We start from the raw sequence: 27,500 nt of genomic DNA, 5'->3' as shown, positions 1-27,500 counted from the left end.
TAAATGCAACGCTTCATTTGTGCTGATATAGGAATCTACCAGCATTTTGCGTTACACATTCATGCATGTATACACAGTAATTAACATAAGCACACACACACACATACTCCCACATGCACATACTCACGCTGGCTATAACTTACGATGGTTATGACTCATTCATGTTCGATAAATGATCCATTCAACTACGCTGTTATAGTCAATCAATTAACTACAAGGAAACCTATCGAAACCTCACTAAATGCTGACGCGTTTATAAGGTTAAAGAGTCATCACACGCATTCATACAATACATACGTAATATATATGTATTCACAAACGCACTTACACACAGAAGCCCCCCCCCCCATACTCAGTCACAGATATGAACACATATATACACACATGTATGTGTATGCATCACTATGCTCCTCATCGCCGCCCTCATCCTCATCAGTGTAGATGATGTCGTTGATAATATATATTTCACTCTGAATTAGTTATTGTCACCAATTGTTCATAAATCACAATTAACCTGTAACAAAGCAGAAGAGAAGACACACAAATGTATGTGTCTGCGTGTATATATATATATATATATATATATATATATATATATATATATATATATATATATATATATGTATATATATATACGCTCGCATTCAGAAATAATTATGTGTAAATAAATGAAGACGTAGATACAGACATACCTGTGCACACAAATATGCATATAGAAAGCTAGATAGACAGATGTATACATACATACATACATACATACATACATACAGACAGACAGACAGACATACATACAGACATACATATCTGTAGTGTTATATATGGAATCATAGAATCTTGTAGCTAGCACAGAAAGCTCCTGTCGTGGACCCGGCTGAAGCATTTGTGTAATCATGATGTTCTGGTTAACTGAAGAGCTCCTTTATCCTCATTAATTTGTTCTTTACAAGGCGAAACATGCATGGAGGTACATATATGTAAAATAATTTATTATACACTGAAAATATGTGTATAATATAACGTAGGCTGCGAAACAGCCGTAATTCTTATGATATTAAGTGGTTAAATAAATAAATTCATCTTTCATACTGCCTGACTTTTATGGTTTATATGTGTGTGTGTGTGTGTGTGTGTGTGTGTGTGTGTGTGTGTGTATGTATGTATGTATGTATGTATGTATGTATGTATGTATGTATGTATTATGCATGTATGTATTTACACACATATTGACATATGTGTGTTTAAAAGTTTTCGAGTACTCCGCTTCCACAACAAAATATGAGACTAATGTCATTCAGGTAGTATGTTGATGGATGACTTATTCGAGCAAAAGTGAAATGAATTATTTAATAACAACCACCACAGGTCACTCTGCATGTATTTTCCATTTACAGATTCGAATCCTTCAACGTATCATCTTCCTTAACATTTATCTCCAAAATGGACGAACAACCTTTCATTCTAAGAACGTCTTTTGGGGGGGGGGGGACTCCTCTTGAGTATATTTCGAGAATATGTCTTTCCATTCATCGTAACTTACATGGCGCTGACATTTAAACATTAGCAATAATAATGACTATAATATATTTCTCTGTCGTTAACACTTTAAAGAAACTCCTTTCAACAACGAAAACTCTTATTTTGATAAATATTTCTTTTGACAGGGCTATATCGCTATATTCATCGTCAAATAATTGCTCCCTTAACGGTAATTCTCTTCTGAAGGCCTTAATATATTGTATCAAGATCATAACACTATACATATACCTTATAATGGATTAGCCTGCAACTGCTTTAATGTTCCTTTTATCAATGCATTCATTCATTCCAAAAGTGAAGAAATGATTTTTTACAAGACTTTCTTATCACATATGATTTTTCCAAAAAGTCTGATTCGTTTTAAAATGAAATCGTCAATGCTTTTAAATGCTTTTTTATACGGACACAAGAACTTTCGTTCAAAGATATGCTGTAAGGCTTGCCTATACCGTAAGTTATTAATCTTATTTCAAGACACTCATGGACTAAAAGAAAGATCTGTAATGTTACGTTTTAACTTAGTACTTTCAAATAAACGATTCCAACAATATTCCGAAAATTTGGAACAATATTAAAGAATTTTAATGGAGTTTAGATCCACCAAAAATGTTCCACTCCTTGTCCTTCACACGCTTCTTTTCTATACACCTACAATATCAGTTTGATATATTGATATTGCATGTATATGTATATGCATACGTACATAAGCAGATAGATAGATAGATAGATAGATAGATAGATAGATAGATAGATAGATAGATAGATAGATAGATAGATAGATAGATAGATAAATAGATAGATAGATAGATAGACAGACAGACAGACAGACAGACAGACAGACAGACTGACAGACGATAGATAGACAGGCAGACAGACAGACAGACAGATAGATAGATAGATAGATAGATAGATAGATAGATAGATAGATAGATAGATAGATAGATAGATAGATGCAAACATCTGTGTTTGAGACTGTAACTCAATGGCAAAAGATGCTTGAATGTATGCTTGAACATACATCTAAATATACATATGCATACACACATATATATACATATGTATGTGAAATTTTCGCCATGAACGGATTGTATTTTTAACCCGAGTGTGTTTTTCTGGTATTATATTTATTTTTTCCTGAAGATGTGTAAAGTAATTTTGATTAATTAAGTCTCTTAATGAATTCTTTATACTGAAGTATATATTGAAGAAGATAAATATGTTCATTTAATATATACGTTTTTGCGTCGTAACTCCTTTCTTATTATTATATGTATATATATATATATATATATATATATATATATATATATATATATATATATATATATATATATATATATATATATATATGTATGTATATGTATATATATATATGTGTGTGCGTGTGTGTGTGTGTCTGCGTGTGTGTGTATATGTGTATATATATATATATATATATATATACTTGTGTGTATGTGCCTTTGTCTGTGTGTGCCTGTGAGTAGGGAGGTGAGTGTTGCCCATTACTTCTGCTTCATGCACCACCGTACGTACACCTCACATATCCTTTTGAATATACTTTTAAAATCATATTATAACTAAATCAGCATATAAATTATCAAGAAAATCTCTTTGTGCAACGCTCATATACATGACATTTTTTCATAAAAACAAATATAAGAATATAAGAAATTTATTGGTATCATAAAATCAAAACTCCTGCAACTGAAATATAAAATTATAAAAAAATTATTTAGATTTCAAAAAAGTAAGGTATTATGACAAAATTTAATGAGACACTTGGAACTGCTTTTTAACTGCAATTCCATTACTGTGTCGTTGCAAAACGTAAGACTACGACCTGCAATAGGTTTCTGTATTTGCTCTTGAAGAGCAATAAGTGTTGAAAATGATGCCTCATAATAAAACGTAGATCGGAGTATAAATCCCGAAGAGGTTGATGCGATATTATGAGACAAATTTGAAGATACTCTATCTACAACATTCTTCTTTTTTTTTCTGTCTTCTTCAACCGATGAGTTACAATTCAACTTGTGTATCCCTTCTCCGATTACGAGATATATATATCAGCTAGAATAAATTTCCTGGCTTGTTAGTCTTAATTTCAAAATTGACGTATACGTGATATTCACAAAAGGACTTCGGCTGTATAAAAACGACTTTTTTTATTCACGTGATAATGTAAACAGATATGCACGTTCATTCTATCCACCATACTCAATCTGGTATCACTCATACGGTGCATATTTATTCTTGTACTTCAAAAAGCGACAACAATCACGTTTCAACATATGTTATTTACCACAAACGTAGTTTTCACAAGTGTTTTTATACTTTAAAACACAACAGGATCTATGAAAGTTACCTTCACTTAAATAAAAAGGAAACGTAGAAATTTATAACAACTACTTTTTTAAAAATTGAAACGCAAATATTTATTCGCAATTAATACATTTTGCAATTAAATCACGTCTTTAAAAGGTCTAAAAGTACTTAGTAACGTAATTAGAATATAAAAATATATATTTATTCATGAAGACAGTTCTTATGATTATGATTAAGAAAACATACTGACATATATATAGGATGTTCGGGATAAAATTTGATAGTTTGCATGAAAGGAAAAGAAAATACAATAACCTATCGACAAATAAAAGCATTTTGAAAAATCAACAAATATGAATTAGATTATGGCTGGGAGATGACAATAGCAGCCTTCACATTCCACCAGGGCCTCGAGACAGCTCCGGTACCTGGTGCACACATCCCTCACTGCGCCTCTAGGAAGATCTCCGAACACCTCCTTGATCTTGCCCGAGTTCGGTCTTGGTGTTGCAGGCAGAGTGGTTGATGTATTTCTCGACCGCGCCCTACACATAGTAATCCGTGGAATTACAATCGGAGTAATTAGGGAACCAAAAATTGAGGTTAATGAAGCCGTAGAAATTCTACGACAACCGAAACTAATTACTCTGATACAGGCAACTCTTTTACAATATTCAGTTGACTTCCTGTCCTCCATTTCAGTTAACGTTTTCTCAACTACAACTTTAATCTCCATATTCTATAACGCTGTTGACATTTCACTAAAACATCAAGTTATTCTTGAAGAATCATAAAATATCATCGAATGTAACCCAAACACCCGCTGTAGATGTATGTATGTATTTGTGCATGTATGTTAGCATGCATGTGTGTAGGTGTGTGTTTTTCTGTCTGTTTGTCTGTTTGTATGTGTGTATGTACGTTTGTATGTATGTATGTATGTATGTATGTATGTATGTATGTAAATCAACAGAACTGAAGTAAGTTTTAAATGCTATAAAGCTCCGCTATTTGTTAAATAAGACTGTAAACTAGGTCTCACTATACACATGGTGTGCAGAAAACGAGTGAAGAAACTTCCTAACGGAAGGTACACGGTTTCTTGATCGTTCTCTAGAGAAGATGCGCTCAGTTTATTTCCCCAATCAATAACAGACTTGATTGAGGCTAACAACGTGGTGAATAACCAAATTTGCATGCTCTTACCTTTGACGATTTGTCATTAATTAAAAGTATTTATACCCAACAGAGCGTAAATCAGACGTGAAATAAATTCAGGTTTTATAAAACCTCACTGTAAATTAAATAAGAATGTAAACAGATTCTTTCTATATAACTGATGTGCGAATAAAAGATTCAGAGAGGGTCTCTCTTGACATACCGCTTCACGATAAGCCAACTTCTCTCTGGATCACTCCCCAAACAACAGCATAGATCGGGATCTAGATAGGGATCATGAATTAGGCGAGCACCTCGGTGGTTAGCCTAATATGCATTGCTGTTCATTTCATTCAGGCTGAGCCTTTACTATATATGGATTTATGTGTGTGTTTATATATATGTGTGTGTGTGTGTGTGTGTGTGTGTGTATGTATATATATATATATATATATATATATATATATATATATATATATATATATATATATATATATATATATATATATATAATGTATGTATATGCAGATGGATGGATGGAAAGATGGATGGACGGACGGACGGACGGACGTATGTGTGTGGAAGAAAAAAAGCAAAGCAAAGCAATCTTCATGATATTTCAAAAATTGTATTTGTTGTACTCTTCGAATGTGTTTATTACCACCGTTAAGATATCATCAATTATAGCAACTACATAATAATTACATAATTCATTGTACTTAAATGTGGTATGAAAACCATTTCATCAGGAACAGTTTTCTAATATTCAAAGACAAGAATTTAATAATTACAGTTAGTTATTTAACTCTTATATATTTGACAATGTTTTCATATGGATTGCCGAAAAAGCTGTGGAGCATAACAAATGAAGTATTTGACAGATCTATGCTTTCTATTCTTCTAGATATTCTGCTCTGAACATTGGATTTTGCCTGTTTTGAAGATTATGCAATATCATAGAAGTCTTTTCTATTGTATCAAGCTAAAAATATTTCGGAATTTAGTGACATATTATGGAATCGAATTATTGAATCCTGTGTTCATATTATTCTCAGTGCATAAGAATATATTCAATATAAAATTATGCACTTACACACACATATACATGGATAGTAATATATATATATATATATATATATATATATATATATATATATATATATATATATATATATATATATATATATATATGTATGCATGTATGCATGTATGTATGTATGTATGTATGTATGTATGTATGTATGTGTGTGTGTGTGTCTGTGTGTGTGTGTGTGTGTGTGTGTGTGCGCTGCGCTTTTCTTTTGTTATTTATTTAGATGATGAAGAAACACAGATCTCTAAAATTTCTACATACAGACATAAAATAAAGGAAATTATTAAAGAACATTTTTAGTAAAGTTTTACATGTGAAAATTATAGAATTATGTGGGTATTTATGTCTGTGCTTACATATATATATATATATATATATACAGAGGTGATAGATATATGTGGATGTATCTATATACAAGTATATATATGTACATATACATATATAACATATACATACATATATATTTATTTATTTATGCATATATATATATATATATATATATATATATATATATATATATATATATATATATATATATATACATACATATATATGTACGTATGTATATATATATATATATATGCGTGTGTGTCTGTATATATATATATACAGTTGTGTGTGTGTATGTATATATATATATATATATATATATATATATATAGAATGATAAATATTTATAAAGCTTATGAATTGAATTATTTTGGGAATAATGTGCTTATTCTAGTAAAATGGATGAATATTCTATGCAGATTCACACTTTGAGACTAGTTTCTATAACTTTTATAAAAAATTTTTTTTCATATCTTAGACTGTATAGAAATATAAAAGAAGCAACATTGTTATGAATTATATAACTCTGACAAAGTATAATTTTCTTTAAAACAGTAGTAAATTATCATTTACCCATTATACTGTGTGAATAATATTCTTAAGCGAACAATTACTTTTTGTGTGTATGTCTATGCCCTGTAGCTAATTCAATTCTTGAACGAATTCAACGTGTTTAAGGTCATAAAATATGAGATATTGTAACAGAAAATTGGCAGAATGAAACAAAGCAGCGCACAGATGCAATTTTTAAACGGGATAATTTTCTTATACCTTTTATTAAGTCTGGTGCTTATTCCATCGGTATTTTTGTCAAATAGGTTACGGGGACGTAAACAAACCAACCCCCCAATGATGTGATCAAGCGGTGGTAGAGAACAAATATAATACGCACATAGAAACATTCATACACATACGTATGTGTGTGTGCGCGCGTGCATGTGTGCATGTGCAGTGTGTCCCAAAAGTACCTAATGGGTTTCAATTTTTGATAAGTTCCTTAACTTTACAAATAAATGCATGAAATTTTGATACATTACAAAGGACATAATGGACACTAATATGCACAAGTCAAATTTTGCAACACCACTACATCACATATGAAATATGATATCACTTAAATGGCAGCCATTTTCGGTTTCGCGCGCTCGTGCTCTTTCCAAAACTTGCACCATAATACCCTCAAGAGTTTCAGACCCCACTTCTCTGGTTTCTCAATTGATGTTCTCTTTCAGTTGCACCAGAGTCTCCAGTTTGTTGACGTAAACCCTCTCTTTCAGTTATCTCCACAAGAAAAATCCGGGCTTGTCAAGTCTGGGGAACATAAAGGCCAGTTTTCATTGCCGCTTCGGGATATTTTTCTCTCTCCAAAGCACTGCCATAACAACTGCATTGTTTCTCTTGCAGTTTGAGCAGTTACCCCATCTTGCTGGAACCATATGTGAGGTCTACTTTGAATGGCCTTCACTTTCTCCAGACTTGAAAACCCCCGTATTTTTTCTTGTGGGGAAACCTGAAATAGAGGATTTACGTCAACAAACCGGAGACCCTGGAAAGTTTTGGAATGTGCACGGCCGTGCAAAGCCGAAAATGGTTGCCATTTAAGCGATGTCATATTTCATTTGGGATGTAGTGGTGTTGCAAAATTTGAATTATGCATATTAATGTCCATTATGTCCTTTATATTGTATCAAAATTTCATGCATTTATTTCTAAAGTTAAGGAGGTTATTAAAAATTGAAACCCATCAGGTACTTATGGGACACCCTGTATATATTCCGATGATGATAGCATTTATTAAAATCGTTCAATATTTTTCAATCGATCATTAGACCGATTGGGTAAACGCAACCATAAACACACCTTTAATGCATATCAAAAACAGCTGTAAGTCAAAAATGCACAAATAAAGAAACGTGTAAAGCTCATCATTTATGCTTTATATATCTATGTGTGTGTGTGTGTGTGTGTGTGTGTGTGTGTGTGTGTGTGTGTGCACGACGGGCTTCCACAGAGTTTTCGTCTACCAAATTCATTTATAAGTCATTGGTAGGTTCAGGGCTATTGTAGAAGGCTATTGTAGAAGGCTATTGTAGATGTGTGTATGATGTGAACTTGGAAGATAGCGTTGCACATCTAAAAATCTTCCAATTTTCTAATATTTTAAAAGCATGTTTATTTAATAATTCATAAGTAGAGAGCGAATTTTAGGTGAAAAAATTGGTTTTTAATGCAACTTTTAGGTGCAAAAATGATATTTTGGGTGCATGTAAAAGTGCAAAAGATATTTTCTTTCAAATTTAATAAAAATTCCAGGACCATTTGAAAATAAGATTATTTTTAGATGTAAAACATAAATATACAAATTTAAACTCAATTAATAGTTCATTTGTCGTTTTCAAAATAGATGTATTCAATAATTGCAATGTCAGTGATTGTTTTCTATATTTGTTTATGTACCAAACTCTAAAAGTTAATAAATGCATAAAATTCATAATTAAAATAAATACGAGAGCTTGGCATTACATTTATGATTCTGAATTATATTAGCAAACATTCGTCAAATATATTTTGAATTTAATAAAACACTAGAAATAGACATTAAAAATTTATAATTACCAAATTCATTTTATAGAAATATTTTTATTTCAATGATTTCAGCAATGATCATTTGCATTTGAATATCAATGGAGAAATCCTTTTTTTTTTTTTCTTTTCAATATTATAAAACTTTATATAAGATCTTTTGGTTCAGGAGATTTTTTATAACTTTTACATAACGATTTTCAGTCATTCTTATGCTCATTTTTCTATCACTCTTCTACTGATCATCATGTCTGAATGCGGCAAAAGCAATAAAGGAGAGAGCAGAAGAGATGCCAAACGCCAACGGAATATTCTACTGGACAATATTTAAATTTCAAGCTGGCCATGTGGTACTTGGTTTGTAATAATTCCATCAAGTGCACCTAGAGCCTCTTCTATGAAGAAACTTACAATGTTTCTCGAGAATATTAGCATGATGAAACTTCTTCGCCGCACACTGGTCGACTCAGATTTGCTGTACAGATTTCTCACTGGCTTCATTCGATCTATCTGTGTTTTATTAGTATTTTCTCCTTTGTTTTTTGGGTTTGTCACTGGCATTTTTGATTGTTGTCAATGTATAAAATTTACTTTTAACTATAGTTTTAAATTTTTTGAAGGAACTGAATTTTTTTGTTTTTATATTTTTGTCTCCATAACAATTGCTATTTATCTATAAAATCCTTCCTTGTAATAAGACTAGGTTAGCAGGAAAATGCGAGCACAGGCATGATAATATTCTTAATTAAGTGAACCTTGGAAAAGTACAAAGCAAGAAGAGAGGTAAACTTTAAAATATTGTTGCTGAAGCTAGAATTTGAATTTAAATGCTATGCCTTTGAGAGTGGATCATTTGGAAAAAAGCAATTGAACGGCCTTTTTCTTATGCGAGAGCGCCCTTCGAACGTATGTCTCAATGAGATTATAAGTGCGAGAAAGTTAGATTAAATTTTGTGCACTTTGGGGAAGGGGCTTATGTTGGACAAGTTTTGTAGAAATCATGATTGTTGGCGAGGGTTTTTAAGTATGAAGTGTCCAAGAGTGATGGGTTTGCAGATCATCATTTATCTCTTGTGGCGATAAATTTTCATATTTTAGTGGAGGAAAGTAGAATCCCCCAAAACCACAACACCATGTATCTCTCATTATTTCTGAGTTGACAGGATACTACTGCTTATTTAAAAGTTATCAGGCAAGCAAAGTCATTCCTGCCTCTAGATGAATACATATTTCTGTTTACCTAAATACCAGCTCAACTATAGTTGAAAAAATATGCGAAGAAGGTAAATTAATTATTTCTTTATTATTTTAATTTTTCAAACATTTTACAATCCTAACAATTTCAAATAGTTTCAGGTGACAGAGAAGTTCAAAGAATGCGTGTGAAATTAAAGTGAATTTCAACAGTTTTCTTTAAGATACAATATTGCTAGCACTTAATGTGGCTCTGTACTGTACAGTAGAGAACGCATGAAAGTTGCACAAGATGAAGAAGACATAAAAGCAAATTTGTAAACGCAGTTATTCAACAGAAATCTAGCGGTGTTATTGTACGAATTCTCCAGCTGAAATATGCATGTGAAATTCTTGGAAGACACGTAGCTCTAAATGTTAAGGCAAGTGATTAATGACTGGGGCCTTTTAGGAAAAGTCATGACATTGTGAACAAGAAACGCAGTGGTAAATTATCAAAAGCAGACACTTTAAAAGTTGAGCCATTGAGACAATGTATAAATGAATTTATTAGATCTGAAGGCCTTATATATTATCACAGGTTTGCATTACCATTGAAACTGTCTTAATCTATCATGGTGTTCCTGGAAATGAATTGGCCTATTAACATGAACACAGCACTTCTTGTAGCTATTAAAATAGCTAAAGAAAGTATGTGCGGGCGGCGAATATACAAATTTTGGTCTTACCTCTAAGAAGAATGCCAGAGAAATAGACAACCTAGTATTCGAGTTTCGAACTTTCAGAATACGTTTCTTATCGTAAAACTGATTGGTCCTCATTAGCTAGGTCTAACGAAAAGACTGAATTGAAAATATCCGCTGGTTGAATGCTTGTATACTCGGCCAATAGCCCTAGGCATAAACAGAAACGAGATCAGAGAAAATGTTTTATATAAAAATGTAAATATTATTAAAATATAATATTTTCGCTGGAAAATAATATTATTGTATTGTAATAATATTTATATTGTTATATATATATTCATATGTACATAAGGCAAGAAGTTGAATTATTTTTAACCCATGACACTGCATGGAGCCTAAGTAAGACATGTGTAAAATTTGAATGAAATCGGTTGGGTAGTTCTCGAGTTTTAGTGATGCACACATACAGACACACAGACAGACAAACATTCTCAGTTATACAAACTCGCGCGCGCGCGCATGCATGCATTATACATACCTGCCTTATTTCAGTTTGTCATAAACTTTTATACGCACATTCCAGCATATACTCATGGATATATAAAACAATACATGTATATGTATATATACACATATATATATGTATAGATACATACAAATATATATATGTATATATATGCATACGTATATATATATATATATATATATATATATACATATATATATATATATACATATATACATACTTATACATGTATGTATATATATATATATATATATATATATATATATATATATATAAATATGTGTGTGTGTGTGTGTGTGTGTGTGTGTGTGTGTGTGTGTGTGTGTGTGTGTGTGTGTGAAGATAAATACATATACATTGTACGTGTTTGTACGAATAATTTTTTGTTAAATGCTTCTATTTCTCAGACTTTAATAAATCCTCTCAAATTTAGCGTTTCATTCATTCAGCTAGCGTGGCTTTCAGAAAAAGGAAAAAAATAAGTGTATATAAATATATCAAATCTTCCGTGTAATATATCATAAAATGTGATAACATCGTTTGATAACGTCTGCTTGGATTTAAATAGATGGATATTAATTTTATTGCTTGTCAGTTTGAATAGCATTTTGTCCTTTTTTTATTCATGGTATTTTGCGTTGCATTTATTTGTACAGATTTTGTTTTCGGATGTGGCTGGCTCTGTGGGGGTGATTCTACTTAACTTACAATGTTTTTTTCTTATATAATATCGAATTCTGCACACTAACATGTTATCTTACGGCTTTTCCATTTCAACGTGCAGTTTTGATCGAAAACTTCTGTAAAGAAAGATTACAAATATACAGGCATGGTTCTGTGAATATATCTCGAGCATCAAGGCGGTGTGGTTGAGAAGTTTGCTTTGCAACCACGTAGTTTTGGGCTCAATCCCACTATGTGCAACCGTAGTGAGATGCCTTCTACTATAGCCCAGGCCGACCAATGTATAATGAGTGAATCTGGAAGACCGAAACTGTGTGAAAACATGTCGTGTGTGTGTGTATATATATATATATATATATACATACAGAGAGAGAGAGAGAGACATATGAGTGGGTGCATAAAAGTTCCTGGCTTTGGGTAAAAGAAAATACAGGAGGATCAGTTAATTCTTATTTTATTCAACATATTCCTCTCTAAGATCCACACACAGACTTATTGCAGCGTTCCTTCAGTTTTTCTAAGCCCTGTAAAAGAACTCGGAAGGTTGAATCTCCAACCAATCCTTTTGCGATACCCTTAAAGCCAGGAACTTTTCAGCACACCCTTGTATGTATGTATGTATATATATATATATATATATATATATATATATATATATATATATATATATATATATATATATATATATATATATATATATATGCGCAATTGTGACTGTGTGGTAATAGGTTTGTATCTCAATCACATGATCCTGAGTTCAGTTCCACTGTTTGGTGCCTAGGGCAAGTGTCTTCTACTATAACTTCGGGCCGATCAAAGCCCTGTGAGTGGATTTGGTGGATGGGAACTGAAAGAAATCAATCATGTGTGTGTGTGTTTGTGCGTTTCCTCAACACCATCGCTTGACAACTGGTGTTGGTGTGTTTACGTCCCCCGTAACCTCGCGGCTTAAAAATAAGTACTGGGCTAAAATTCTTCAAGGCAGTGCCCCAGCATGGCCGGGGTCTAATGTCTGAGACTAGTAAGAATAAAAGGATGCACATATATTTACACACGCGCGCACGCACACACACACACATATAGGGATGGGAGTGGCGCGCCCCTCTGTGTTTGTCCTCCAATGCTTATCAAGGGATGTTGGTTTGTTAACGTCCTCTAACGTTTTATTGCCGCTTGGCAATAAAAGACCGGTAGAATACATACCAGATTTAACAGGAATAAATACTAGTGTCCATTTGTTCAGGCAAGCCCTTCAAGGCTCTGCCCCAGCGACATGGTCATTCATACCTTCCACAAATGCTATACAGGTTGTCATGGTTTGTCTGTACACTTACCGTAACCTCCATTGTTTCTCGAGAAATATCGTAGGCAATAGGCGTCAGTCTTTGACCCATGTTCACCCCAAACCGTGAGATAAATCAAACTGTTCGGTTGTATGGAAATATGCATCTCAATAGGTGGTAGTCTCTGCTAGCAGCTCATAAATCTTGGTTTGAGATTCTGTAAATATGACTGACAAAGCAGAAGTTTTACTAGTAAAATGTCCATTAATTTGAAGTAAAGACACAAACTCTGTAATGTGATATTGTTTTTTTAGAATTATACATGTGTGTGTGTGTGTGTGTGTGTGTGTGTGTGTGTGTGTGTGTGTGTGTGTGTGTGTGTGTGTGTGTGTGTGTGTGTGTGTGTGTGTGTGTGTGTGTGTGTGTGTTTGGAAGCGAAATGCAGATGCAAGTGCTATCAGCTAATAAATCCGTATACTGGACGCTAGTAGGTTTGCGGGATCATCAGGAGAGAATGTGCACCATTTCGAAGACTTGATGACTTTAATGCATATCCGCATCACCACTCCTTTCTGATGTGAGCCCCCAACTTGCTAGATCAACTGATTACCAGCCTGGACACAACGTTCTAGCCACTTCTCATCATCTCCTTTTAGTTAAATCTAGTGGTTTGCTATCTCACCTCTTACTATTTTAAATTAATAGAATAAATCGTTTATATTATTATTAAGCATAATATTTCATGTTAGTTCCAATCAAGATTGCTGCGTGACTTTCTAACAACGGTACATCAGTTTATTTACAAAGGGATTAGAAGGCACGTCATATAACATAATCGATACATTGTACAGATATGAATAACAGCTGGCTGAATCGATAACTGAATAAACGGTAATGTCCTGTATTGTAGTACCTTAGAAAACATTCTTATTGGCCTAGTCTTGTTAGGCGTACCGTAAGACAAAAAGAACTATTGATTAGGTTAGAAAAAGTTTCAAAATCATCCTACTTATGTTGCACTAAACGTACCTTCACTCTAACATAGATTTTTATTTTCTAATACTTATTTTATAATTTGATGTATTTGTCTATATCCACCTATCTTAAGTCATTCTGTATGTCAGCTATCATTCGTTATAGAATCAGACTGATGTTTTATAGGGGAAAAAAACTATTTGATTCGAAAGCTGCTTTCGAAAATATTCAACACCAATTCTGTAGTAGCTGATTCGTTATAAATGTTTGAGATCTTACGTATAAAGCAAATCATCCGCTCCATACTGTTATAGACACACAGCTTTTCCAATTTCCTACAATGTAAAGTTATGTAATGCAATAAAACGATCAATAGGAATCGGTTCAGACTAAAAGTGAATCCAGATAGCACTGAGTACTTTTCATATCTTCGTTTCTTTGCCAATTCTTAACATTCTGCTTTCAGACATAGTTATCTGTAATGCTTCAACAAAATGCTGAGATACGTCAAGTAATCAAGTCCCATCTACAATAGGAAAACACTATTTGACTTCAGAGATAGGCAGGCTTATCTATTCTAGCTTATGTGTATGTAGAGGCATGTATATATATGAGTGTGTGAGTGTGTGAGTGTGTGTGTTTGTGTGTGTGTGTGTGTGTGTGTGTGTGTGTGCGTGTGTGTGTGTGTACATACATATATACATATATATATATATATATATATATATATATATATATATATATATATATATATATATATATATATATATATATATATATATATATATATATATGGTGGTGGTTGTCTACTCCTTAAACAGAGTTTGACCACCTCCTGCACCTACACCTTAGCCCTTTCATGGCGTCTGATGTGGCTTTTTAAACCAGACAGTGTTTTGAAAAAACACCCACACAGATTGCACCTCTGATTTGCACTACCAATACCTGCAAGTAAATTCTGCTCATTGTGGATCCTAACATGTCTTTTAAGACCCCCATTGGATTTGCAAACCCTCTGGCACACACCACATTCAAACGTGTGCACAGACATATAATCAGAATAGCTGGGTGAGGTTTGTTTTCCATGGGTTCGCAGGTGAGATTTGAGGCCAGCCAAGGACAGACATGGTCTGTCACAGACTGTGCACACAAAAAGGTCCTTGTCATTCACCTTCTCAGTCTTCACCTTTTATTCTTTTACTTGCTTCAGTCATTTTGACTGTGGCCATGCTGGAGCACCGCCTTTTTAGTCGATGAAATCTACCCCTGGATTTAGTACATATGTGTATACATAAATAGATACATACATGCGTGCATACATACATACATACATACAAACGATGGCCATCATCGAATTGAAATAACAGCTCTGAACATATAGGTATATATATTTATAGATACATAAATATATACAAATAAAGTCTATGTGCGTGTATAGTGGTGATGGTTGTGCTGATGGTTTCCTTGGATCTCCGTCGTTGTTAGATAAAATGGATTATCCGCTCCAAGTTTAGCATGTAACGTGACAGTTCTCTAAGATGCCACGCACTGGGATCGAAACGGGGCGTCAAGTTTGCCTCTGTGTGTATGAGTGTGTATGTGTGTGTATGTATATTATGTGTGTATATATATATGTATATATATATGCATGTATATTTATATATATATATATATATGTATATATATGTATATATGTATATATATATATATATATATGTGTGTGTGTGTGTGTGTGTGTGTGTGTGTGTGTGTGTGTGTGTGTAGACGCAATGGCCCAGTGGTTAAGGGTCATAGAATCGCAATTTCGATTCCCAGACTCGGCGTCGTGTTTATTGAGACCTCGGCGGAATTTGAACTCAGAAGGTAGCGGCAGACGAAATACCACCAAGCATTTCGCCCGGCATGCTAACGTTTCTGCCAGCTCGCCGACTTTGTGTGCGTGTGTGTGTAAAATAAAAATAAAAACAATTACTACCCTCTATCAGTCTCTTACTTCTACTCTTATAAAATCTTATGTTGGATGATTGGCACTGTTTCTTATTTTCTTTTGCCTTCACCACCTTATTATAATAATAAATACATGAAACAACTGAAACGTCAGTGTCTATATTCACGGACCAGACTTATACATTAAAACACAGTCATTCTCATAAATACAATAGTACAGTCATATATACATGCATTCACACGCATACACTTCCAAATATGCATACATTGGATATATATTTAACGTAACAGTCATTTTTTTATGTTTGTGTGTGTATGCGTGTGTGTGCGTGTACATTTGAGATTACTTGTGCTCTGTGCTTTTCATACATATATACACGTGCGATTGAATATCTGTGTATATGTGTGTATATGCGTGAGTTGATGTATGTATGTATGCATATGGAACAAAGGAACAGAAGGAATGTATGTGCGTGCTCTCACGGTAGTATTTCGGTTTTTCGTGGTTATTTTTTTCCTCCCTTTTGTTTATCACAGCCAGCCGTCTATCTATCAATATTTACAACAGCTGGGTAGCTATTTGAACCTAACTTTCTTACCACGATAGTTGAGAGAAGACAAAACAAGACAACACATCCACCCAAGTAAACACATAATCTTGCTCATACGTACGTAAATCTATATTACATAGACTAAGATAGCGGGAAAGAGAGTGGAGATACAACATAAAAGATTATTATTATTATTGTATTTTTACATATGGTATATCAACTTTACAAGAAACGCCTCGGATTACAAATAAATATAAATGGTATGACGATATGTAAATATACCCCCCAAGTGCTTGTTATTTTGTTTCTATCCGATTCTTTACTCTCACTGTAAACTCCAAACCTTAAAACCCAAAACCCACATCACAACAGCTTTCTTTCCTCGTCGTAGAAATCTTTCCAAGAATGTTTCTATGAAACATTAGAGGAAATATAAGGGATACAGCTGAAGAAACTTGAGATAAAATGCATCATCGAAAATGTGTAATGTTTGTAAATCTGTGAAACATAAGGCGTCTTCCATAGAGAAAGAAGAAGAAAGTGTGAAAGAGACAGAGAGAAAGAGACACTAACATTTGGTGAACTAGGAAACAGAAATTAATTGGAATGATGATATGTGGGTAGACACAGCCAAAGAATGTTCTAACAATTCGAAATTATTTGCGTTATTGTGTTGTTTGCGTGGGAGATATATATGGAAAATTTTAGTAACATTATCTATATACATCATCGCTACGATTTTGAGATGGGTGATTTAAAGAATTTCATCACTCATAATAGCAAATAGTGAAGACGAATGACCTAGCGGTTAGGGTGCTGCACTCACGATCGCTAGCTCATAAGTTCGACTCCCGGACTGAGCGGCGAGCTGTTTTCTTGGGCGAGACACTTCATTTCACGCTGCTCCAGTCCTTTCAACTGTAAATGGGTAACCCTGCAATGGGCTAACCTTCCGATTAGGGGTAATATTGACATGTTTGCCTAGCCAGCGGGGTGGCATCATTCGAATGCAAAAATAATGCGAAGCGCATTGTGACCAGCGATGTGAAACAACACCCGATAGTCTGGCCGATACCGTGAATAGCAATTACGTATTAGACACTCAAAATTACTCCCAAAACTGTGATTTTTCACTTAAACATCCATTATTTGGCATCAAACTTTTCGTTTCAGTAACTGTGAACGGGTCATTGACATAGTTCTATTGTTTACAATACCAGTGACCAGGTTGTAGTCACTGAAACGAAAAATTTCACACCAAATAATGAATGCCAAAGTGAAGATAACAGCTTCTGTGTTTTTTAATGACTAATATATGTTTCCCATGCCGTAATTGTTTTAGTTTCGACACACAATCTCCCATCAAATCACTTGCCAGACAAGTGCATCGTTCAAGCTAATAATATGATGTGGCATTCCATTTTAGCGTTTCTAATTTTAATACTTTATTGTCACAATGTTGCGAACAGGTAGAATCTTTAGCACGCCGAGCAAAATGCTTAACGGCATTTTTTCCGTCTTTACGTTCTAAATTCAAATTCTGCTGAGGTTAACTTTGCCTTTCTTCCCTTCCGGGTTCGATAAAATAAGTACCTGTTGAACTCTGGGGTCGAGGAAATCAATTAACCCCTCCCCTGATCTAGCTGGACTTGTGCCAAAATTTGAAACCAATATTTCATTGTCATGCATATATATATATTTTATTGTCATATATATATATATATATATATATATATATATATATATATATATATATATATATATATATATATATATATATATATATATATATATACATATATATGACCCCTGCTTGGTTCGGCTGCTCTACATTGATAAGGGGCAATACCCCGAAACTAGTCTGTAGATGCCAGACCAGCAAGGGGAAGCGGCTGACCTCCCCTGTTCAAAGGTTATAATGGACACAGGTTCGTGTGTCACATAGCTAGCTAGAGGCGATGGCCCCTTGGAGCTAATCAACGGCAGCATTCGTCCTATTTTTTGGACTGCCATGTTGGCTTGGCGATAACTATTAATATATATATATATTTATATATATATAGAGAATAATAATAAATGGAGCAAAACGCATATAATCAATAAGTTCCTTTAATTCCTACACATGTTTCAAAATTATATGCACTCTACTCCAAAGGAGTAAGAGATGCTGGTTTATACATATAATTTTCTCATCAGGGAACCATTTTACAAATGCAAGACTTGTGCTGATTGCTAAGATTACGTACGAGGAATAACACTATATAGCTAAGTTAAATGACCGTTAGAAACAAGAACGGTCAATTAACTAAATTAGCATGGAATAATGGTTTCATATTTTTTTTATAATTAAGAACTAAACTGCTAATATATGAATGCGAAAGAGATGGTTGAATAACTGTAAACCTACTTTTGGGCCACCCTGTATATATATATATATATATATATATATATATATATATATATATATATATAAAGAGAGAGAGAGAGAGAGAGAGAGAGAGAGAGAGAGAGAGAGAGAGAGAGAGAGAGAGGAGGGGAGAAACAGGTGGCAAGTTCACGGGTAGACTATTTTTGATCATATATCAACTCAGTCAGAGCTGAGCTTGGGTTAAACAACAGCAACAACGACAGAAACTGAAGATGAAATCCTCATTGGTTTATAAGATACGGTACATCTATTCAAAGGGTTATGGCACAAGATGCAATGACCTCACCCCTGCTATCATATTGTACTTTCATTTTCATTCATCTCTACACTAAGGTTGTGAAGGTGTCACTGAGAAATTGAACTTCACACCACTCAATTTCACACACCTTAATACAATGTGGTGAACTGATCTCAAAAGAAATCAACTAAATTTCTTTCAGTCACATCGTAATAAAAAGGAAAAATGCTCTAGAAAATTCAAACCTCTATAAATATATATATATATATATATATATATATATATATATATATATATACAGCGTGACCCAAAAGTAGACCTACTGTTATCACGTAGGCACTTTAAATTTCTTTGAAAACATTCATGTATTAACCCATCAGAGAGAATATTATGGAGTAATTTCATGTTGCTTGACATTTTGTGGGCAGATATGAACCCAGCACCGCAAGTTGGGAATAAAATAGTACCAAAGAGCATTGAGAAATTAGTTTTAATTCCTGGATGAAGTTAGTTTACACTTCTAGGAAAGGTTTGAACATCACACAACGCCCTAGGAAAGTTTTGAACATCACACAAACAATTCCCCAATGAATTATAGAACCCTTGTTATTAGTTAAAATAAATTAGTTTTACAACAGAAGAATCGCAGATTGAACAGGTGAAATATATCTTCCGAAGGTGGAAATTTTTTTTTTGCAAACTTATTTCAATAATCTCGGATTAAAAGTCATTATCATTTACACAAAGCCAATCGTTGCGATAAGTGAATATACGAAGTATCGATTATTTGGCTGGTTGTCCTACACACTATCAGTTCGATCCGTTATGACTTATCTTATGTAAAGTGATTTTTGTTAGTGCTTTTGAGTCTGTGTGTATGAGTGTGTCTATATGTGTGAGTGTGAGAGAGAGAGAGAGAGAGAGAGAGATAGCATGTGTGTGTGTGCATGTGTGTGTGTGTGCATGCATGTATGTGCGTGTGTGTGCGAATACGTCTTTGTGTGTGCATGTGTGTGTGTGCATGCGTGTATGTGCGTATGTATGCGTGTGTATTTTACTTTCATCCTAAACTCGATAATGTAAAAAAATATTACGTAGTGTTGTAACTATATAATTATTAAATTATGTATAATTAATATATTTTCAGAGTGGGTGTTTATGTACACGTTTAATTGTGTAATTATAACAAACGTTATTGCAATTAACTCTAAACCATACCAGCAAACTACAAATAACTACAATTTAAGTAATCATTTCTTCGCAATTTTTTAAAAATATTTTCTCTTAATTATTATTTTCTTTTTAATTCTTGATTTTATTTTATCTTATATTTATACTGCTTTTCTTTTTGGATTTTTGCAGGTTAAATTCTGTTAAATTCTTCGAACGTTAACGTTCCTCATCTTCACACTTAATCGGAAGCAAAGATGGAAAACTTCACAGAAGAAAACCTCCGTCCTTGGATTAGTACAACAACACGTGTCTACAACAACGTCACAATATTTCCTCAATACGATGACGAATTGGGTAAATTTGAAATTATGGTCCTGTGTATTCTATGCTTCATGGCTCTGTTCGGAAATGCAGTCGTATTAATCGTACTACGCATCAAGAAAACAACTCTGACTCGAATGCAGCTTTTGATCGTGTATTTGAGCGTTACAGACATTTCCGTAGCTCTCTTCCATATTCTTCCTACTATTATTCTCAAAATCAACGTCTATTTCCTCGGAGACATATCTGCCTGTCGAGTGTATCAGTTTATCACCGTCGCCGAACTTTACGCTTCTTCATTCGTACTCATTGTCACCGCCTTGGATCGTTATATCTCTATATGTCACCCACTTGCTGCCCACATGTGGACCAATCGACGAGTTCATATGACCACGGCTTTGGCTTTGTTTTTGGCCCTGATGTGTTCATTGCCACAACTGGATGCAGTACTTGTCGATTTCCATGGTGGAAAATTATGCCGACCCAACCTCACCACAGAACTTGCAAACATCGCCTACAGCTGGTGGGCTTTCTGTTCCGTCTTCTTTGTTCCTTTGCTTCTGTTGATCTTCTTCTATGGTAGAATATGCTTCGTTGTGTGGCAGAGCATGCGCGGTCGTGAATGCACGCAGTCAGTCGGTAGCTCGGCATCAAGATACGTACGCAAGCCGATCAAATGCCGGATCTCCTCCCAAACGTCGTCGGAGAACCGAGTGAAGAATTACTCGGACGCAAGGGAAAAAGATTCATCACGCAACCCGCGAGCTATCTGTCGTGGTGTTTCCAAATCAAAGATCAAAACCATCAAACTGACTTTTTCTGTCGTGGCATGTTTTATCATATGCTATACGCCATTTTTTACTGTTCTCATGGCTCGAACTTACGATGTAGAGTTGAGCTCAGCTCAAAGTAAGTAACCTTTTTTGTCTTTCCTATTTTGACTGCAAATATTTACTTCTTTTTCTCAGGTTGCAGAGACGCGATTCAACAGAGTAATGACCGTACGCGAACGGTCTCACACACACACACACGCACGCATGCACAATTACACACTCGCACACATATATACATAATTTTTTAGTTAATTTCGCAGTACAAAACAATAAAAGTCGTCAATACAGCTTTGTTGAAAATGTTATCTTGAACGTTAATTTGAGGTAAACCGGAAATGCATATGTGTATGTCTGCGTGCGTATGTTGAGAGACAAAGAGTGAGAGAGTGAGAGAGAGATGGGATAAAGGGAAGGAGTGAAAGTAACAATTGGTTAGCATATTGCCTTTAACTGAAACCAGACATAGTATCTGCATGAAACATTGATTTATAGTAAATCAATAGGGTGTGTTTTCGTGCCTCGAATATACGCAAGCCATTGGTCTTGAACTTAAATTGAATTTCAGCCGCTTATGAAAATTCATGCTATCAACGATTATATAAGCCATGCAGTGCAGAATTTATCAGATTCCATTTTAGCTTAGTATGGGGTAAATACACAAAATTCGCAAATGGAATTAATTATTTTGCCCTGAGGATAAGAAGCCTAATGGTCTAACATTTAGGGCGGAACTCGTCGTCGAAGAAAGCTGAACAAAAATGATTAATTGTTTCCTCTTTGCTTTCTTTCATTTTCTTAATTTATTGACTTATTCATTTGGTGAAGTTAAGTTCGTTGATATTGTTTTGGTGTTTTATATCTTTCTCTCTTTTCTCCTTGAGGATGGGTTCTATCAAAAACCTTAGAAGGTTTCTCTTAGTCACAACTAAATACTTTATTCCATTTTGAGAGCACTTTCAACTTATCATTTATTTGTCCGTACACAGCATCTCTACTTTGGGGAGGTTAATACTTTACAGGTATATTTTAGAATACAGTAAGACGATCAATGGAACTAATTTTACAGGTGAGTAAATTGGAGTAATGTGAAATGAAGTGTTCTGCTCGAGAACACTATGCACTGTTCAGTCCAGGAATTGAAATCACTGTCTTACGATCGTGAGTGAAACACCCTAACACGAGGCTACGTGCCTTTATACCATAATACTCGACTAGCACTTTTTTTTATCAACCTTGAAAGGATGAGAAAAACTTGGCGTCTACATGATTTGTATTGAAAGGATGAGAAAAACTTGGCTTTGTATTGAGAGCACAGACAGCTGGAATGAAAATGGCAAAGCTTTCTGGTCTACGTTCGAACGACACTGCCAATGAACGCTTTGAGTCGATAAACTCTGATTATATCTGATTCGCATTAATTCTCACACGCAACAGCCGAATCTAGAAGTAGAACCTGGAGAAAATTGCTCAGGAGTGGCTGTGTGGTAGGTAGCTTGCTTACCAACCACATGATTCCGGGTTCAGTCCCACTGCGTGGCACCTTGGGCAAGTGTCTTCTACTATAGCCTCGGGCCGACCAGAGGCTTGTGAGTGGATTTGGTAGACGGAAACTGAAAGAAGCCCGTCGTATATATGTATATATGTATATATGTATATATATATATATATATATATATGTATGTATGTGTGTGTATATGTTTGTGTGTCTGTGTTTGTCCTCCCACCCACCAACATCGCTTGACAACCGATGCTAGTGTGTTTACGTCCCCGTAACTTATCGGGTTCGGCAAGAGAAACCGATAGAATAAGTACTAGGCTTCCAAGGAATAAGTCCTGGGGTCGATTTGCTCGACTAAAGGTGGTGCTCCAGCATGGTCGCAGTCAAATGACAGAAACGAAATGATAAAAAAAAAATAATCAATTACTGGAATCGGTGTAATTGAATAACGCCCTGCCTTCCAAATTGCTGGCCTTGTGATAAAATTAGAAAGACTTCACGGCGTACCATTTTACTAGGGAAACCCATGAATCCTTGGTTGACAGATGATACCTTGCTTCAACAACCAGCTACGACTCTCAGCCAAAACAAACAAAAAACATATTTTTTACTTTAAATTGGCCACATGCCTTTATCGTTGCTTTACTGCTAGACTCACTCTAATCATGTAGTAGTAGTAGTAGTAGTAGTAGTAGTAGTAGTAGTAGTAGTAGTAGTAGTAGTTGGAAGCTGCTACATATTTTTTACCGTCTCTCTCCCCGGTAATCATTGGCATCATAGTCTTCGTGAGCCTCATCAACAACATTATCTGCTTCTCTTCACTTCCTCGTCATACCCTGATCATAATCAACCTCTTCCTCTTCCTCCAAGACAACATCACGCTCCTCTTATCATCAGCATTGTCAGCATTGTGTCTTGTGCATCGTAAGATGAATATCATCTTCGTTGCAAACTCTATTGTTATCATGTCCAGCTACATGTATTCCACTTTTGTAGCACGAATTCCATTTTTTGTTGGGTTTTTTTTCGAATCACAAATTCATGAAGCCTGTTTATAACTTCTGTCAGTAAAACGAATGAAAGAAAAAAATTCTGTGGATGAAACCCTACCATTCTCAGCAAAAGAGATTTCCTTCTGAGAACAATTGGAGTTTGTCTTAGTAATGTAATAGCTACAAATACGCTACACAAACCGGTGATGCGAGGCAAGCCATTGATCTCTTGATTGGTTCGTTCGGTACTCAGTCGACTCGGTACCCTATATATACGAAAGTCAATTATTATATTATATCCTATTACATTAATACAGTGACCTAGTAAAACTTATACTGATATATCTTACATCTACGAAGTATATATATATATATATATATATATACATATTCATAATTATTCATACATACACACATATACATAATTATACATACATACAGACATACATACATATTAGTATATCACACATGCATGTTTTGTTAAGCTAAAGTTGGTAGTAGCACGATTGAAGACACTTCGTTATATACTAATGTAGCATAACGCTTTTGAGTCGATTATTCAGCAAATATTGTCACTTTTAGTTCACAGCATTGTGCAATCCAATTATATATATATATATATATATATATATATATATATATATATATATATATATATATATATATATATATATATATATATATATATATATATATATTCAGCTTTGATATGAATATTTTCTCTAACTGAATGTGTGATGTGTGGCATGGTGTAAATGTAAAATATATGCTAAATACATAATACATACTTACATATGTGGGTGTGTGTGAGAGAGAGAGAGGGAGAAAGGGAGAGAGACATATAGCCATTCCTACGCTAATTAAATATTGATTGTGCAAGAAAGATGCCGAATCCTAAATGAACTGATATATAACCTACCTGTTCTAATTAGAATAACATTATATTAAAAAATAAATAAAATTGCTAACGTTATTGGCTCGTTAATATTGATTACGTGAAAGAGTGATTTACGTAAAGCGGTAAGAATTTTGTATAGGCGGTGAATATACATATATATATATATATATATATATATATATATATATATATATATATATATATATATATATATATACTAATTGGTTCTTTTTGTCATAGTTTCTGAATCTGGCTTCAAATAGAAGGCATAGGTATATTTTTGTAATCAAGATCAATTCAGTAAAGTAGAAAAAGACGTAGTGACTTTTATGTTGTAAAGAAACTTGATATGGATATCACACTTTCACCAATTATTGAAGTTTGAAATGAAATTAAAATAAATCTAGATATGAAGAACAGGGGTCAAAATGGCTACTGTGCAGCTTTACCTTCGAATTCCAACACGTTAATCGATTGACAGATAAATCTCGTTTCTTCACTCCATCGAAGAGAAAGTTGGCCTATTGCAGATACCCTTTTTCTACATGTGGAAGTGAACTCAGTATGATAAAAGAACAAAGTACGCGTTAAATTCGCAGTGCTCCAACTGCTTACAGTGGTGATATACATGTGTGTGTGTGTGTGTGTGTGTGTGTGTGTGTGTGTGTGTGTGTGTGTGTGTGTGTGTGTGTGTGTGCGCGCGCGCGCGCGTGTGTTGTGTTGTGTATGTGTTTTCATTCGGTTTCCTTGTATGTCTCCACTGTCCTGCTTTTGTTCCCAACTTTGAACCTCCATAAATCCAAAATTGTATTTTGATATTTATGGGAGCAACTGTCTTCGAAGACTCAGATTGTCGTTCAGTGCTCGAAATGAAGAGTAGATAGACAGTCGACAACTGATGAAGGGTCGGTCGTTCTTTGTGCTACTTCTCTTGTTGGTGATTTCCTGTACCCATACATGCATATATATATATATATATATATATATATATATATATATATATAGTTAGAGGAGGGATATAATATCTAGGCAGATACCGAATGTCTCTATGTAAAATGCCAAGGGTGTTTCCTTCAGATGTTGCGTTTTATGGTAAATTTTCTTTAACTCCCATCCGATGTTATAGATCTTTTCCAGGCTACTTAGAGTGTAAAGTATAATAAGAAGGAGAATGAAGAATTTGAACATTCAAACTTTACGTTTATTTACAGTTGGTTTATTCATAATAATTGCTAGACACGTGTTTCGATTGCATTAATTGCATATTGTTGCGTATTTATATGCAGCGATTTATGCATTAGTAGTACGATCTCTTTTGGGTGTATAAATATGACATTGTTCGAAGAGTAATTTTCCTCTGTTATTAGTCTGAAATAAGCTTGGTAGCAATTGTTTAAATAGCCACTAAATTTAACGATGTTACACAGTTGTGTATCCCAATTTTATATATTAAGCACATTCATAATAACCAATGCGTACATATAATAGTTGATAGTGCCATCATATTTCGCTATGCAACCACAGTATACTACCAAATATATTAAATTACCAATTTCCAGGAATGTTTAATGGTAAAATTAGTATATACAAATGTATTACACCGCTAGATTTTGTGGCTATATAGGTAATGTCTTCGTGAATGTTTAATGGGTTGGATGTGATGCTGAAGAAGGAGCGATATTTCCTGAAATATGCATATACACCCAATACCTATTTTTCTCTCGTCCATTGCATTGTTTACATAGATGTATTCGTATACGAAACGTCGTAACTTTCAGTGTTGGCTCTGATTTCTATAGAAAATTCGTTGAGATAACTTGCGAAGTAAACAAAGCGATGTCACTCAGCACACTGCCTTATGAAGGTAGCTGCTAGCTCTCACTGTGCAAACAACCGGGTACTGCCATCTATTAGCGCGCTACAGAACTAATCTGGTATCATTTTGATACCTAAAAGCTTTATAAATTTTGAGTGCGTGATACACATTAAAATGTATAGAATTGATTGTTTCCAGTGAAACAGATTTTGTCGAGTAATGTAAGTTGATTTACTTTCCATGAGTTAGTTAATATTCTCCTAGCGGTATTTGTCTTTTCTTCAAACAAAAGCGTTAGTGATAGTATCTTATATCAGAATCGTTTTTGTTGTATTATTTCGTTGTATAATATTCAGTGCAACGGTAAATGCAAGCGTCAACCTAAATTTAATATATTATTGATTGTCTCTCTCCTTCAATCTATCCAACAAG

The 27,500-nt window shown here is 34.1% G+C and overlaps 1 protein-coding gene across 5 annotated transcripts in view; it reads left to right on the top strand.

The window, feature by feature from the left end:
* LOC106878984 (octopressin receptor) overlaps positions 1–27,500 on the top strand; it is a 257,954-nt gene that overhangs the window by 122,441 nt on the left and 108,013 nt on the right. For all 5 annotated transcript variants that reach the window (XM_052974238.2, XM_089365828.1, XM_089365829.1 and 2 more), the window contains exon 2: positions 20,900–21,940. In XM_052974238.2, coding sequence (XP_052830198.1) covers positions 20,965–21,940 — 976 coding nt within the window. In that variant the 5' untranslated portion in view covers positions 20,900–20,964. The remainder of the gene's footprint in view (positions 1–20,899; positions 21,941–27,500) is intronic.

This window comes from Octopus bimaculoides, chromosome 18 (assembly GCF_046866305.1).
Source record: "Octopus bimaculoides isolate indiv1 chromosome 18, ASM4686630v1, whole genome shotgun sequence".
Taxonomy (NCBI): domain Eukaryota; kingdom Metazoa; phylum Mollusca; class Cephalopoda; order Octopoda; family Octopodidae; genus Octopus; species Octopus bimaculoides.
Note: the sequence above shows the minus strand (reverse complement) of the source record. Positions and strands in the feature narration are given on the sequence as shown.